Here is a 15,812-nt window from a genome sequence, read left to right on the forward strand (position 1 = left end):
CATACAGAAGTGCTTTTACAGGTCTCTCATCATCTAATCTGCAAACGTGGCTGAACCATCGCAGTCGACTTCTAATCAGTCTCAGTTCAATGTCTTCAACACCTGCATGTACTAAGACTTCCTCATTACTAACTGTGGCAGTGGGGGCGTGGTCAAGCGCCGGTCTGTGACAGGAGGGCGGAGTTGGGGAAGGTAAGTGGCAGAATCGCTACACCTGAGTGTAATTAACCTGTGTTTTGTGTGTGTTCTCCCCAGTAAACCGCGCCCTATTTAAGGAGGGAGAGTGAGAGCGGAGGGGAGGGGAGCTTGCCGAGAGGAGATTACGGAGTGTGTGTGTGAATCTCCGAGTGTTACTTGTTGAGTGCCCGACTGAAAAGTGCGGCAATAAAAGACGATATTTATCCTGATCTCTGTCCTGCTGTCTTCTGTGCTCCACCCACACGTTAAACCCGCTACAGTAGTGCCGAAACCCGGGAAGGTGGAGCACCTGTCCTGCAGCCCCATGGAATCCTCCCCGTTTGCGGACTTGGTCCACGCCCTTGCCACGGCTCAGCAGAGCCAGCACCAGGCACTCGTCACGCTCCGGAAGGAGCAGGAGCGCCGCTTCGAAGCCCTGGTGCTGGCTCAACAGGAAGACCGAGAGGCGTTCTGGCGCCTCCTCGTGTCGGCGGGGTCCACCAGCGCCCCGGCGGCGGGCCCATCTCCCCTCACCTTGACCAAGATGGGCCCGCAGGATGACCCCGAGGCTTTCATCCCGTTGTTCGAGCAGGTCGCCGAAGCCTCGGGGTGGCCGATGGAGCAGTGCGCGGTGCGCCTCCTCCCCCTCCTGACGGGAGAGGCGCAGTTAGCCGCACTACAGCTCCCCGCCGACCGCCGGCTGGCCTACGCCGACCTTCGCCGGGCTGTCCTCCAGCACGTGGGGCACACGCCGGAGCAGCAGCGCCAGCGCTTCCACGCGCTGCGGATGGAGGAAGTCGGCAGCCCGTTTGCGTTTGCCCAGCAGCTCCGGGACACCTGCTGGCAGTGGCTGAGGGCCAAAGATCGCGACGCCGAGGGAATCATCGACCAGGTGGCGCTGGAACAGTTCATTGCCCGCCTACCCGCTGGAACCGCGGAGTGGGTCCAGTGCCACCGCCCGGCGTCGCTGGGTCAGGCCGTAGGACTGGCGGAGGATCATCTGGCGGCTGTCCCGGCGGCAGGACAACGGATGACATCGTCTTCTCTCTCCTCTTCTCTCTCTCTCTCTCTCTCTCTTCCCCCTCTTCCCGTGTCCCGTCCTCGCCCCATTCCCCCACCACGGAGGCAGGGGCCGGCTCCACCCCAGCCGGCCCGCCGCACCCGTGGTGCCCTCCTGTTTCTCCCTTCTGTGTCTGTCTCTCCCCCCCCTCAGGTGAGTGACCCTCAAAACACAGCTGCAGAGGGGAGGCCCAGGCCGGTTTGCTGGCGCTGCGGGGAACCGGGCCACCTGCAGCAACAGTGTGCAGCGATGGAGGTGGGGGCGGTGGTGCAGATCCCCGACGCGCCAGAGGCTGCCCTCGATCAGGCCGGAGCGTATCGCATACCGGTAAGTGTACAAGGGGCGACATATCAGGCGTTGGTGGATTCGGGTTGCAATCAGACCTCGATCCGCCAAAGCCTGGTGCAAGACGAGGCATTGGGGGGAGCACAAGGGGTGAAGGTGTTGTGTGTGCACGGGGATATTCACAGCTACCCGTTGGTGTCGGTCCACATACATTTCAGAGGGGAAAAATCGATAGTGAAGGCGGCGGTTAATCCTCGCCTTACCCACTCTTTGATTTTGGGGACTGATTGGCCAGGATTTCGGGGGTTGATGGCACGCCTAGTAAAGAGTGGGTCCTGCCGGTTATCAGGGGAGGGTCCCGGTGTCGCTTTGGCTGGAGCTGCGGTCACAGAGCCGTCTACGTCATCTCCGCGACAGAGTGAGGAGCCCCCGGCCCCTCCTCTTTCTATTGGGGAATCCCTTGCGGATTTCCCACCGGAACAATCGCGAGACGAGACTCTGCGACACGCGTTTGACCAAGTGAGAGTAATCGATGGTCAAACGCTCCAGCTGAACGCCACCCCGTCCTTCCCCTATTTTTCCATTTTGAAGGATAGGTTATACTGAGTGACGCAGGACACTCAGACGAAGGAGTGAGTCACCCAGTTGTTAATTCCAAAGAGCCACCGGGAATTGGTATTCCAGGCGGCTCACTTTAATCCCATGGCGGGACACCTCGGGCAGGATAAGACACTCGCCCGGATAATGGCCCGATTCTATTGGCCGGGGATTTGCGGCGACATCCGTAAGTGGTGTACGGCGTGCCGCGAATACCAATTAGTAAATCCAGCGGCCATTCCAAAAGTGCCCTTGCGCCCCCTACCATTAATCGAGACCCCGTTTGAAAGAATTGGGATGGATCTCATCGGGCCATTAGATCGGTCAACACGAGGGTACCGCTTTATATTGGTTCTGGTGGACTATGCAACGCGATACCCGGAAGCGGTGCCTCTGCACAATATCTCCGCACGTAGTATTGCAGAGGCCCTCTTCCACGTCATCTCCCGGGTTGGAATCCCGAAAGAGATTCTGACTGACCAAGGCACCTCGTTTATGTCACGAACACTGAGTGAACTGTATGGGCTACTGGGTATTAAGCCGATCCGCACCAGCGTGTATCACCCACAGACGGACGGTTTAGTTGAACAGTTCAATCGCACCCTCAAGAATATTATCAAAAAATTCGTAAGTGAGGATGCACGTAACTGGGATAAGTGGCTCGAACCCTTGTTGTTTGCAGTGCGAGAGGTCCCCCGAGCCTCCACGGGGTTCTCCCCGTTTGAATTATTGTATGGGCATAAGCCGCGCGGCATCTTAGATGTACTGCGGGAAAATTGGGAGGAGGGACCTTCACAGAGCAAAAACGAAATTCAGTACGTTATGGATCTGCGCGCAAAACTCCACACACTCACCCACCTAACTCAGGAGAATTTGCGTCAGGCCCAGGAACGGCAAACCCGCCTGTACAACAAGGGCACGCGCCTTAGAGAGTTCACTCCGGGAGATAAGGTACTCGTCCTGTTGCCCATGTCGAGCTCCAAATTAATCGCCAAGTGGCAAGGGCCCTTTGAGGTCACACGGCGAGTCGGGGACGTCGACTATGAGGTGAGGCGAACGGACAGGGAGGGGGCACTACAGATCTACCACCTCAATCTGCTGAAACTCTGGAATGAAGAGGTCCCCGTGGCGTTGGTGTCGGTAGTTCCGGAGAAGGCGGAGCTGGGGCCGAAGGTCCAAAAAGGGTCATTGGCATCTCGCACCTCTCCGGTCCCCTGTGGAGACCACCTCTCCCCGGCCCAACTCACGGAGGTCGCCCAGTTGCAGGCCGAGTTTTCGGATGTGTTCTCGCCCCTGCCCGGTCGCACCAACCTCATAGAACACCACATAGAGACGCCCCCGGGGGTGGTAGTGCGTAGCCGTCCTTATAGATTACCCGAACACAAAAAAAAGGTGGTTCAGGAAGAACTTCAGGCCATGCTCGAAATGGGCATCGTCGAGGAGTCCCACAGTGACTGGAGCAGCCCGGTGGTCTTGGTACCCAAGGCCGACGGCTCAGTCTGGTTCTATGTGGACTATAGAAAAGTCAACGCGGTGTCTAAATTCGATGTGTACCCAATGCCTCGTATTGATGAGCTGCTCGATCGACTAGGCACGGCTTGCTTTTACTCGACACTGGATTTGACGAAGGGATATTGGCAGATCCCCTTGACTCCATTATCCCGGGAAAAAACGGCCTTCTCCACACCGTTCGGCTTACACCAGTTCGTCACACTTCCGTTTGGGCTGTTTGGGGCGCCCGCTACGTTTCAGCGGCTGATGGACCGGGTCCTCTGGCCCCACGCCACCTATGCGGCCGCTTACTTAGATGACATCATCATTTATAGTAATGACTGGCAGCGGCACCTGCAACACCTGAGGGCCGTCCTTAGGTCGCTGAGGCGGGCGGGGCTCACTGCCAACCCGAAGAAGTGTGCGATTGGGCGGGTGGAAGTACGGTATCTGGGCTTCCACTTGGGTAACGGGCAGGTGCGTCCCCAAATTAATAAGACAGCAGCGATTGCAGCCTGCCCGAGGCCCAAGACCAAAAAGGGGGTGAGACAGTTCCTGGGGCTGGCTGGCTATTATCGTAGGTTTATACCTAATTATTCGGACGTCACCAGCCCGCTGACTGACCTCACTAAAAAGGGGGCGCCAGATCCGGTCCAGTGGATGGAGCAGTGCCAGCGGGCTTTCTCTGAGGTAAAGGCTGCACTGTGTGGGGGGCCACTTTTGCACTCCCCTGACTTCTCTCTCCCTTTTTTGTTACAGGCGGATGCGTTGGACAGAGGGCTGGGGGCCATTTTGTCCCAGCAGGTGGGGGGAGAGGACCGCCCAGTGTCAGTGTGTGTCAAAGCTGTCAGTGCATGAGGGGCGCTACAGCACAATCGAGAAGGAGTGCCTGGCGATCAAGTGGGCAGTCCTCGCCCTCCGTTACTACCTGCTGGGGCGCTCTTTCACCCTCTGTTCGGACCACGCGCCCCTCCAGTGGCTCCACCGCATGAAGGATGCCAACGCGTGGATCACCCGTTGGTATCTGGCGCTCCAACCTTTCAACTTCAAGGTGGTCCACAGGCCGGGGGCGCAGATGGTCATGGCGGACTTCCTCTCCCGTCAAGGGGGGGGGGGAGTCAGCTGCAGGCCGGACGGGTGCCCAGCCTGAGTCGGGCGGTGGGGGTATGTGGCAGCGGGGGCGTGGTCAAGCGCCGGTCTGTGACAGGAGGGCGGAGTTGGGGAAGGTAAGTGGCAGAATCGCTACACCTGAGTGTAATTAACCTGTGTTTTGTGTGTGTTCTCCCCAGTAAACCGCGCCCTATTTAAGGAGGGAGAGTGAGAGCGGAGGGGAGCTTGCCGAGAGGAGATTACGGAGTGTGTGTGTGTGTGAATCTCCGAGTGTTACTTGTTGAGTGCCCGACTGAAAAGTGCGGCAATAAAAGACGACATTTATCCTGATCTCTGTCCTGCCGTCTTCTGTGCTCCACCCACACATTAAACCCACACGTTAAACCCACACTAACAAATTGGTCCCATTTAATATTCATTATCAGGCGAAGGTGACGTTGCTGGATGGTACATAGTTGTCTGACCTCATGCTGGTATAGGGTCCATGTTTCACTACCATACAGTAACAGAGGCATCAAACACTGTTTGTAAACTTTGACCTTGGTGGATATGGTGAGGTCATGTGAGCCAAAAACTCTTTTTTGTGTAATCGTCCAAAAGCACAGGATGTTGCATGAATACGTGAAGCAAGTTCCACTTTCATCGAACAGTCACTTGTAACAAAGCTACCAAGATACTTAAAATAAGTGTCATTTCCTAATTTTGTATTATCAATGAATAAATCTGCTGTAGTGCCAATGCACATAGTCTCTGTTTTGGTGGTGTTGATATGCAGGCCCATTCTCTTTGCGAGATTGTTGTACACATTTAATAATAACTGTAGACCAACTGATGTGTCACTGAAGATTGCAATGTCATCAGCATATTGAGCTTCTCTGATGAATTCTTTAAGAACTCTGGTCTTTGCTTTAAGTCTGCGTAGATCCCCATCATAATGAAACCTAATCTGTATACTGCATGTATGTTTTAAATCTTTGAAAGCAAGCCAAAGTAAAACTGCTGCATAAATACCAGTGTTGGTGCTAGTTTGCAGCCTTGCTTGACACCACTATTGTACTGAAAAGACTGAGTAAGCTCTCCATCTACGATGAGTCTGGCATATACATCTGAGTATAACATCTTGATGATCCTTACAAACTTTGGTGGACAGCCAAGCTTGCTTAGAATGATGAAAAGTAGTTCACGATTCACAAGGTCAAAAGCCTTAATGAAGTCCACAAAAGCTATGTACAAATTTGTATGTTGCACCTCCCATGCTCTGGCCCTAATAAAGAGTCTGTACAAAAACATTAGGGCCTTGCACTTCTGGTGCTCAAGCCCTAATTCTGAGGAAAGCATCAATCAAGGTTTGGGTATAAAATATCCTGAACTTGATGTAATAGGTGTAAAAAAAAATTTAAAAATAAAATAAGATGACAGAACTATGATTATGCTTAGAAGACAACTATGACTGTGTATGATGCAGTCATGTCAACATGGACCAGAGTCTCAAAGGGAACTTTCCAACATCTTGTGGAATCCATACCACAAATAAGTGAGGCTGTTTTGGGGCAAAGTGACACCCTACTCAGTATTAGTATAGTGTTCCTAATAACGTGTTTGGTGAGTGTAGATTGATACAGATACAGAGAAATGGTAAACACAATTAATGTATGTGAGTGGCTTATATAAGTAAACGGGTTGAACAATAATACATATCTTTTCTCGGTTATAGCATAATGCATAAATACACATAAGTACTGTTTCATCAGTAGATTCAGAAAGCATTCAGACACCTTCAGATTTTTGCACACTTTGTGTTATAGATTTTTATTTCAAATAGATTAAATTGACTTTTTGTCATTAATCTATACATAATAGCCCTTAATGATGAAGTAAAAACAAGTTTTAGAAATCTCTTCAAGCTTTTTAGAACTCAAAAACTGCATTTTCTCATCTAGATAAGCCTTTGCTTTAAATACTTTTGCTGAAACATGTTCAGCAACAATTACAACTTCGAGTCTTCTTGGATAAGCCTCTACAATCTTTGTATACCTGGATTTAGGCAGTTTCTCCCACTCTTCCTGGCAGATCATCTTAAGCTCAGTCAGATTGGCTGGGGAATGTCTATGAACTGGAGGACTTCTTAAGCACCCTAATACCCCTTTTCGACCAACAGGGAACAGATACTTGAACTGGTTCCATTCAGGATTCTTTGAACCTTGGTGCCAGCTAGCGAACCAGCACACGTTTTCACAAGTTTTGAGCAAAACTGTTGTAATCAAGGATGTGTCATGAATGGAGGCCATTGCACAATGCACAACAGGAGTAAACAGTAGTAGTAAGATGGTGGAGTGCATTGATTTCCTGGAGCTGTTGTTCTGTTATTGCAAATATTTGTTTTTGGTTAATTTTTTTTCTGAAGATGTATCCTTTTCCATTGCATTCTCCATTGCAGTTTATTTTTTGAACGAAATGCTCTGAATGGTTCAAAATTTGCTGCGCGCATGGGCGTCGCCACCATTGAATGTGAAGGAGGCGTGTCCCCTTCACATTTCATAATTCTTTGTTTGGATCCCCCCATATCTCATCTCATCTCATTATCTCTAGCCGCTTTATTCTGTTCTACAGGGTCGCAGGCAAGCTGGAGCCTATCCCAGCTGACTACGGGCGAAAGGCGGGGTACACCCTGGACAAGTCACCAGGTCATCACAGGGCCCCCCCACATTTAACATAAAATATTAGTTCACCCAGCGCCATTTCTATTGCTTCGTGAAAGAATCCATTCCACTTGATTGATAAGAGAATACACATACCACTGAAAATCCACTCCGGGTTTTCCGGGCATTACCTACAACAACGCACTGCACGCAAGTGAAGTGAGTCTCAGTGCAAGCAGAGAAATTTTGGTGCAAGGTGCAGGCTGCTTGAAAGTGGAGGAGGTAATGTCAGCCCCATTGCCACCTCACAATGTCTAGCTTTTGCTAAAACCTTATTCTTTTGTTATATGCCCTCAAAATTAAACCTAGGCCACGTTAAATTAATGTTCAACCAAACAATGAAATAAGCTTAGCCCTAATGGGGTATTCTTGGTTGATGATGAATTGTTTGCAATATTTGCTCCCTCCCCAGACACAATGGACATAAGGAAATTCTTTACAAAGAAGCGGAAAGTCAGTCAAAATTTCCCCACAGGACAGGTTTTTTTTGTCCCAATGGAAATGTTAGTGCAGTTAGCTGGGTAGTCAATGTTAGGAGATGTATCAGCTAGCTTAATGTTAGCTATCATTTAATTCAAACCCAGTAGGCCTACCTTATTGTAATGCAAAGAATGAGGTCAAGTCTGCTCTGATAATATTTATTGATTCCCTGTTGTGATTTGAAGAACTTGTTTTGTCTGGTCTTTGCCAGTTTTCTGGAAAGTAACATGGGAAATCAGTGTATGGGGAAGGAATAGTAGAAAGGAAAGCAATGGGGAGAGATGGATGTTATTCCAGGTGGATTGTGAAGGAAAGGGGGATAAAAGTTATGAAGTGGTAGAAATTGTAGTGGCGCCAATGTAAGAAGGAGTTATGTCTATTTGTTATACTAATCTGTAAATGTTACTGTAGTACCACCATTGCATGTAGGTTGACAAAACTGCACTTGTTCATTGTGTGAAGTTATCTTTTATGTGTCGTTGCTTGACACAGTATCACTAAATTGGAATAAAGTAAAATGCACCCACTAAAGTCACTGTTGGTAGTTAACAAAATTGCACCTGTTCATTGTGTGAAGTTGTTTTTTGTGTGTCACCGTTGCTTGACACAGTGTGATTTTGTGTTATGAAGTTTGCATGATGCCATGTCATGCCTGTTCATTGTGTAAAATTATGAATATTCTTATTTTTAAACATACAGTTGAGTGTCACTATTGCTTGGCACAGTGGCATGTTGTGTTACACCTAAAACTAAATAAAAAGGGAAACACAACATAAAAAATAAAATGCACCCATAAAGTCATTGTTGGTAATAAATTGTGTCACATTCATCTCATTATCTTAGGCAGAGCACTGGGTTTAAAAACAGGCTGATGAATATATGGACTAGTTGAATGAGGACTTATTGTTGAGTCTCTAAAATAGTCATTGAATTAAGTGACTTTTGTAGGTAAAATTAGGTGTTTAACAACCAGTTAAAAATACACCAGAATGCAAGAAATGGCATCTAATTAATTAAAAATTTTCTGGGGGAGGACCCCCAGACCCCCTGCCAGTGTGTTCCCCCCCACATTAAAAATGCTTCTGACACCCCTGGCTGTGCAAACAAGAACAGAAAACGTTCCCTGTTGGTTGAAAAGGGGTATGAGAGTGCCCTTGGTAGTTCTAAACTTCTTTCATTTCACAGTGATGGAAAAAAAAAACCTGTGCTCATGTTCTTCTTAAAGTGGTTGGTTAGGGGTGTGTGAATGTGTATGCAGTGCTGCAATGTACTGTATCGCCACATAAAATGACTCTATAACTTACAAAATCTTTATCAAGTAGGCTACATCACCTTTAATAACGTGTTATTAAAGATGTTATAGCTCATGGTTCTAAAGCTCCCATTTATATCAAAGTATGGGTCTGGAGTATCTGTAGTCCAGAATATAACCTACTAGATCATAAAAACAACTTCTACAGTTGCACACTGCTTGCTACATCCTCAACATAACAATTTGAATCCTGTGCACAGACTATTTGCATAGGAGCAAATATACCTTCATCTTTTCAGTTGACCTTTCTGAGGTGCAACTGCATTTTTCACTGCATTGAAGTCCTAAATTTTAAAAGGGTGGTTCAGGGGATTGAAATGCACATTGACAGATTTGTTTGATGGTTCAGCCATTGTTCAAAGTTATAAAAACACTGATCAAAATCGGCTTATTCTAAGTACAGCCGAAAGAGGGTGTGGCAGTGTTTTTCGCGTTTCAACAAAAAAGAATCAAATTTATGTCACTCACTGCTTGAATATACACATATAGTGTCAAATATAGTTATGGAGACTGAAATCTACTCAAATTGTGGCAAACCAGCTTAAAAGATTGTTTTCCCAAAAAAATACGTGTACATTTATCTTGCAGCACCACTTGATGGGATAGAAAAACAATCATGAAAAGTAAAGTTAAAAAAAAAAGTGTGAAAGTGTGTGTGTGTGTGTGTGTGGGGGGGGGGGGGGGTATGGAGTTTGTACATATGTTTTAATGAAAGCACCCTACACTGACAAAGGGGTATAAATACTTGTCAGTAGATACTGATATATTTAAGTAGAACTTCATGACGCTTAAACCATAGTTTACTCTTGTTGCTGGTATGTGCCAGTGTTTCGTCCCCGGAGTAAGTTTAAAAAAAGAAAAAAGAAAAGAAAAAGAAAAAAAGTGTGTCGCGGGTCACTGTTGCACTGTTGCTTTGTGGCGTGTGAAGCTCAATCTCGTTGGGCCCGAGGAATCACCCCATCTCTTGTTACCGTGGAGACGGTGACAGGACCCGCCCCTAGCCACGTCATTGGAGTAAATCTCAAGTTTATGGACAATGGGGGGGGGGGGGGGTAACTTTCGGTCACAGTACTGTGTCTCAGTTCATTCTCCGAGTGTGAACTCCTTCAGCTCTGGGAAACCACATACGATGCACGTTAATTCCTTCTTAAACAACATAATTAAAATATGACGGTGATTTGCAAACGAACAGGCTTCTCGTGCGTCTCTGTACAACTCCCAATAATAGGTGACAATGTTTGTTTGTTTGTTTTAAATGATATATCTGCAGATAGGCATTAGATCGGGCAGTGGTATAGTAAATAATTTTACATGAGGCGCTTTTACCCAGATTTGCACAGATTTGCAGATCTGCACCGGCGAAAGAGTTCGCCTCACGACGGGAAGATGTTAATTAAATGTGAAACCCCTCCCATGATCAGCAGTCTATTAAAACCCGCTCACTGGAGCATCTGAAGACCGGCCGGTCTGGTGCTGTCTCAGAAGCCGTGGTGCTGAAAGTGCAGAGCTGTCATGTGGTCCGTTTTTTTCCTATTCCTGTCTTACTTAGACGGAGACTTTGCTAAAGGCGAACTTTCCGTTTTAGACGCGGAAAAAGAGAGCCAGGTTTCATACTTTGTGCTCAACAGGACTTCGTGTGCGGACACTTCAGCTTGCCATATCGCGCTGAACCCTCAGAAAGACGACAATGGGAGATCAAAGACTGTAAGACAAGAGACTGAAGACGGAAAATACGCTGCAAGCGACATACACACTTTGCGGAGATCCAAGCGGGGCTTCACTTATCCCGGGACTCTGTGGTGCGGGCCAGGAAACCTCGCCGATAACTACGATCAACTAGGTGAGAATCATGATGATCATTATGATTTGTTTAAGTATTCTGTAAACTTTGCCCACATTTACGTTAACTAATTTGGTAGACACCTTTGTCCAAATGCACTTACAGGCGAGACGAAATAATCTGATACAAAGATGATACAATGTGTATACAAACAACTTTTGACAAGTTATAGCTAATAAACTTGTCCATCTATTAAAATAATAATAATTCAGGGAATATTTTCTTGGTAGCACATACACACATAAAAATCTTTGGACCCCATTTGACTTTTATTTATTTATTTATTTATTTATTTATAAACCTTATTTAACTTGTTCATGTCTCTCCTCCAGGAGAGTTTGCTGTGAGACGGACAAATGCTGCCGTACACATGACCACTGTCCCCATGTGATTCATGCATTTTCTTCAAAATATGGCTTCACCAACTTTAAGTGGCATTCCATTTCACACTGTGACTGTGACAATATGTAAGTAGTCCACTGCTTACCGTATTTAGTCCTAGAAGCTGTTTTACAAAGTTTCTTGTTTTTCATCTTTCATGAATCATGAGTTATATAATTAGATAATTATCAATGTTTTTATGAGTCAAGTCAGATGTTTTGGAGCAGTGAAAACATCAAGCCATTTAGAAATAAATATGATTCATTGGACCAAAGGATAAACTATGAAATTGATATAATGTTCACATTTAAGAGTTTATAATCCTCAGCCTATACCATACTCAATCTGGAACAATTAAATTTAACCTTATTTGTTACTAAACCCAAGTTTAAGTCACATCTGTTCAGTACTTGTGAAAATATGACAAATCAAGAAAAAAATCTTGTCATTGTGCAGAATGAAGAACTGTCTGAGGGCGGTTAATGATACTTCATCGCGGGTGGTTGGCCAGGCTTTCTTTAATGTGATTGAAGTTCCCTGTTTTGAATTCTCCCTTGAGGAGCAATGTGTTGAGCGGCACTGGTATGGAGTGTAAGTAAAACCTCCTGTAGGTTTCACGTCAAACATTAATTGGATTTTCACAAATAAATATATTTTGTAATTCTTGATTTCTTTTATTATGAAGGTGTAAGAGATATGACAAAGTGCCTGTTGCAGTCATTAGAGAGTCAATGCCTTATGATTTTGGGGGCATTGAAGTTATTGATGTGTTGACCGTAGTACCTCCTAAGATAAAATTATCTGAGATAGAAGAAGGCAAGGGAGAACAAATGCAGAGGTTGGAAACCACAACACAGTCAAGTGCCTCAGGATCCAAAAACCCTGCACCAGAAGAGCCTTCACTTACCAATGTTGTCACAGCAGCTGAGGACTTCATCAAAGTACTTGCTACAGTTTCCACTTCACAAAGCTCATCTACTGATGGTAGAAACACACGTGAAACACAGGCCTCAGACAAGAAGAGGAAGAAGAATGCAGGCAAAAATAAAAAAGATTCTAAGAAGAGAAGAGGAAAGGGGAAGGGAAAAAAGAGAAAGCAGAGCACAGGCAGGGTTCCAAAAGCCAATGGGAGTGTCACTGGGGCTCCATCTGGCAATAGAGCAGAAGATGTCATCAACAAAAACAATTTTTTGGAAGACTCTGGGAATTTTGACAGGGTCAGCAAGAATCACAACTTCATGAACAGCCCGTTAAGTTCTGTGGGAGACAATAAGTACCCCAATAAGATGATGAGGGATGAGCATCAGAGGACACCTGACAAGAGTCAAGTCAGCACCACTACTGCACCAGATACAAAGCAAGGGGCCAATATGTTAGAACCACAAAAGCAAATCAAGGATTTGGAATTTGTACAACTCATCTCCACAGTGCCAATAACTATCACCAGCAAACCTACAACTGCTATACTGAGACAAAGAATGACAAAAAAGAAGCAGAGACATCCAATTCCAACTTACATCCCTGTAAAAGACGCCCTACACAGTATGATGGCTGATAACACTGCAGTGAGTAAAAGTGAAAGCACCAGCTTAGCAGGTCTGACAACACACACTCCCAGTCTACCAGGGGAGGAGGCACCACACAACATTGAGTCCCAGCGTGAAAGGGGATCTGCATTTAATGCCACCACACAGAATACACCCATTGTTGGAATCAAAAAGCTGAGGTTGAGGCAGAAAGGGGGGAGGAGGAAAAGTCAGAAGCTGAACAACCCTTCCTCCCCCACAGATGCCTTTACAACAGAAGAACCAACAGTTCTCCTGACTGACACAACTCAAGAGCTGACTGCTGGCCTACTTCCTGAATCACAGAGTGCATCACAGAGGCTGCAGTCTAATGGACCAAGGAACATGGCAGAAAAACTTACAACAGGTGTATCTGGTGAAATTCGCCGTAAAACATTAAAGAGCAGTGGAGTCAGAAAGAGAGCTCGACAACCCAAGTCCAATTCATCCATAATGGAGGATGTTATCAAGGCAAGGCAAAAAGCCATAGTGATCATGGTTAACAGTATCTCAACAAGTTCCCCTGATTTAGCTACTCAGACAAAGGATATTGAGGCAAGCACTGAGCTTTTCTCTTCTTGACTACAGGCTCTCACTCCATCTATGCCACCTCTCAAAAACAGAACATCCAAGAGATTCTTCTCTTCAAAAGAGAGGGATGACGAGTAGAAAAAAATGAAAAGGCACAAAAATCTGGGTGTAACTTCCTGAAACCAAATGAGTAGAATGGCTTTTTAGTAGTTGGCATGTGTCATGATGATCAGAGCTGTTAGTACAATAAGAAAGATATGATATAAAGTATAATGTTTTGTAAAACTCAGTGATGGTAGACAGTACCGTTGCCTATATTCAACACTGTCACTAAATAAAGTAAGTTGAAAAACACTTTGTCGGGTTATTTGTTGTCTATATAATAGAGTAACAATATCCACTGAGTTTGACGTTTGGTATTCTCAGACCTTTGCCAGGAGAGTAAAAGGATTAAATTGGAAAATTTTACATTCTTTGAAAATGAATGTTTGGACTCAGTGCATATCTGAATAACCAGCACAGCAAATCCAATCTCCCATCAGCTGACCCTCACATGTTCCACAAAAAATGTCTATTTATATGCAGAGTATAGGAACACACACACACACACACACACACACACACACACACACACACACACACACACACACACACACACAATATAAACTACCTTGGCTGTCTGAAAAAAAATTGGAACATTGTATGTAGAAATTTAGGGATTTTGTATTTGTAAGGCATCCAAAGATCAACCAAAATAGAAAAAAGAATGTTATGCATCCTTTTAAATCCATTTTAATGCACTTTTCTTTGCACAGATGGATAGGTAAGAAGTAGGGAATAGTCATGTGATTATTCAAATTATGGTGTGATGTGAAAACTACACCCATTCCCACTCAAGACTCCTCCCTCAAAGCCCTTTGGTGCTTTTCACTTTTAGAGTGGGAGCTATGAAACAATGTGCACCTTTATTCAGATGCTCCCCCAAAAAAAGAAAAGAAAAGAAAGCATAATGGCATATCACAATGGTTCATACTAAAAACCTGCATTCCATTATATAGAATATAATTGGCCCAGTTGAAAAAAGGTGGGACTAGTTGGAAAGCTAAAGACCTTGCTGTACCAGCTGTACATTAACCATGTTCTGGATCTTGTTATTTTTCATATTCTAATAGTAAGTTTCTTCAATGACAGAAACACAAAACCACAGACTAAACATGATATGTATAAGGGAACGACAACCTAATATAAAATTATCCAAATGAAAAAAAAAACATGCAATGAGAGAATGACAGACAAGAAGCAAAAATACTGTTTCACATGCTGGCAGATTAGGAATATACAAAGCAAGATCTTTATTAGATTTTGTAGCCTCTTTTGACCCTCATGGTTCTATCTGGCATGCAGCCAGGGTAAAACAATGAGTATTTCATTTTCCTCTCTCTTCTCTGACACATTAACAGTACATATTTTTCCACACATAGACAGCAGAAACAAATACTATTGATGTAAAATCAAATACTGGTACGTAATAAGAAGTAGGTGCATGCAGTGTTTCATGTGATTTAAAAATCAGTGATTCATGAACTATCCTGAGCTGTATGAGGTGGTATATTTTCATCCATTTGCATACTTTGTGGGATGAAGGAGGCAAACTATTTATTTTGTGCACCAAAATTTTGAGATTCATTTGTTAAGGATTGAGGTGTATGTGGAAATTACACTTATTTGGAAGAATTCTGAGAGCCTTATAAAAGCTAACACCTTTGTCATAAGAAAAAACATTGAATGTGAAGAGCAGAAGCCACTCAGAAAACTGGAAGGTACTGGTGAGTGCTATGCTCAGGCTGAACGTGCCACGCATGTGCACCGGGTGGAGCAGCAGTGAGCACTGCACCACAAACAGCAGCAAGCTCCACAAGGCCTGTACCTTGTGGAGAAGACTTGTCTTCTCATAAATTGTTATTGTACGGTACTTAGGAATTCTAACAGTACTTTTAAATGCCGCTATCCAGGAGCAAGATAACCACCTAGTTGTTTCCAGTGTTGGGCAAGTTACTTCAAAACTATTTTGCATTATTTATTACTTGTTACTGTCATTTTAAAGTAATTCGTTACATTACAATATTACTATTTTTAAAATGTAAGGCGTTACACTACTATTGCATTACTTTTAAGTTACTCTCACCAAAATAACTGGAAGTATGGATTTGGCAATCTAAATGTAGCTCAAGACACTCAATTAGCTCATCACACATCCAGTGGAAGGTGATGTGGTATCCGACTG

General features: G+C 45.2%; 1 protein-coding gene across 1 annotated transcript; it reads left to right on the forward strand.

Moving 5' to 3' along the window:
• Positions 1 to 10,680: 10,680 nt before the first annotated feature.
• On the forward strand, positions 10,681 to 13,882 carry proca1 (protein interacting with cyclin A1). The gene is made up of 4 exons (XM_060898021.1): positions 10,681 to 11,051; positions 11,384 to 11,518; positions 11,889 to 12,023; positions 12,118 to 13,882. Exons 3-4 carry the CDS (start codon positions 11,890 to 11,892, stop codon positions 13,577 to 13,579), a joined length of 1,596 nt encoding a protein of 531 aa, XP_060754004.1. The 5' UTR covers positions 10,681 to 11,051; positions 11,384 to 11,518; position 11,889; the 3' UTR covers positions 13,580 to 13,882.
• Positions 13,883 to 15,812: the final 1,930 nt, after the last annotated feature.

Source organism: Neoarius graeffei, chromosome 17 (genome assembly GCF_027579695.1).
Source record: "Neoarius graeffei isolate fNeoGra1 chromosome 17, fNeoGra1.pri, whole genome shotgun sequence".
NCBI lineage: Eukaryota > Metazoa > Chordata > Actinopteri > Siluriformes > Ariidae > Neoarius > Neoarius graeffei.

What these genes read in the sequence shown, in the direction of transcription:
- proca1 (XM_060898021.1), top strand. Translation starts at nt 11,890, where the DNA reads ATGAAGAACTGTCTGAGGGCGGTTAATGATACTTCATCGCGGGTGGTT. An exon ending in GAGCGGCACTGGTATGGAGT is followed by an intron (nt 12,024 to 12,117) that starts GTAAGTAAAACC and finishes TTTATTATGAAG; the next exon opens with GTGTAAGAGATATGACAAAG.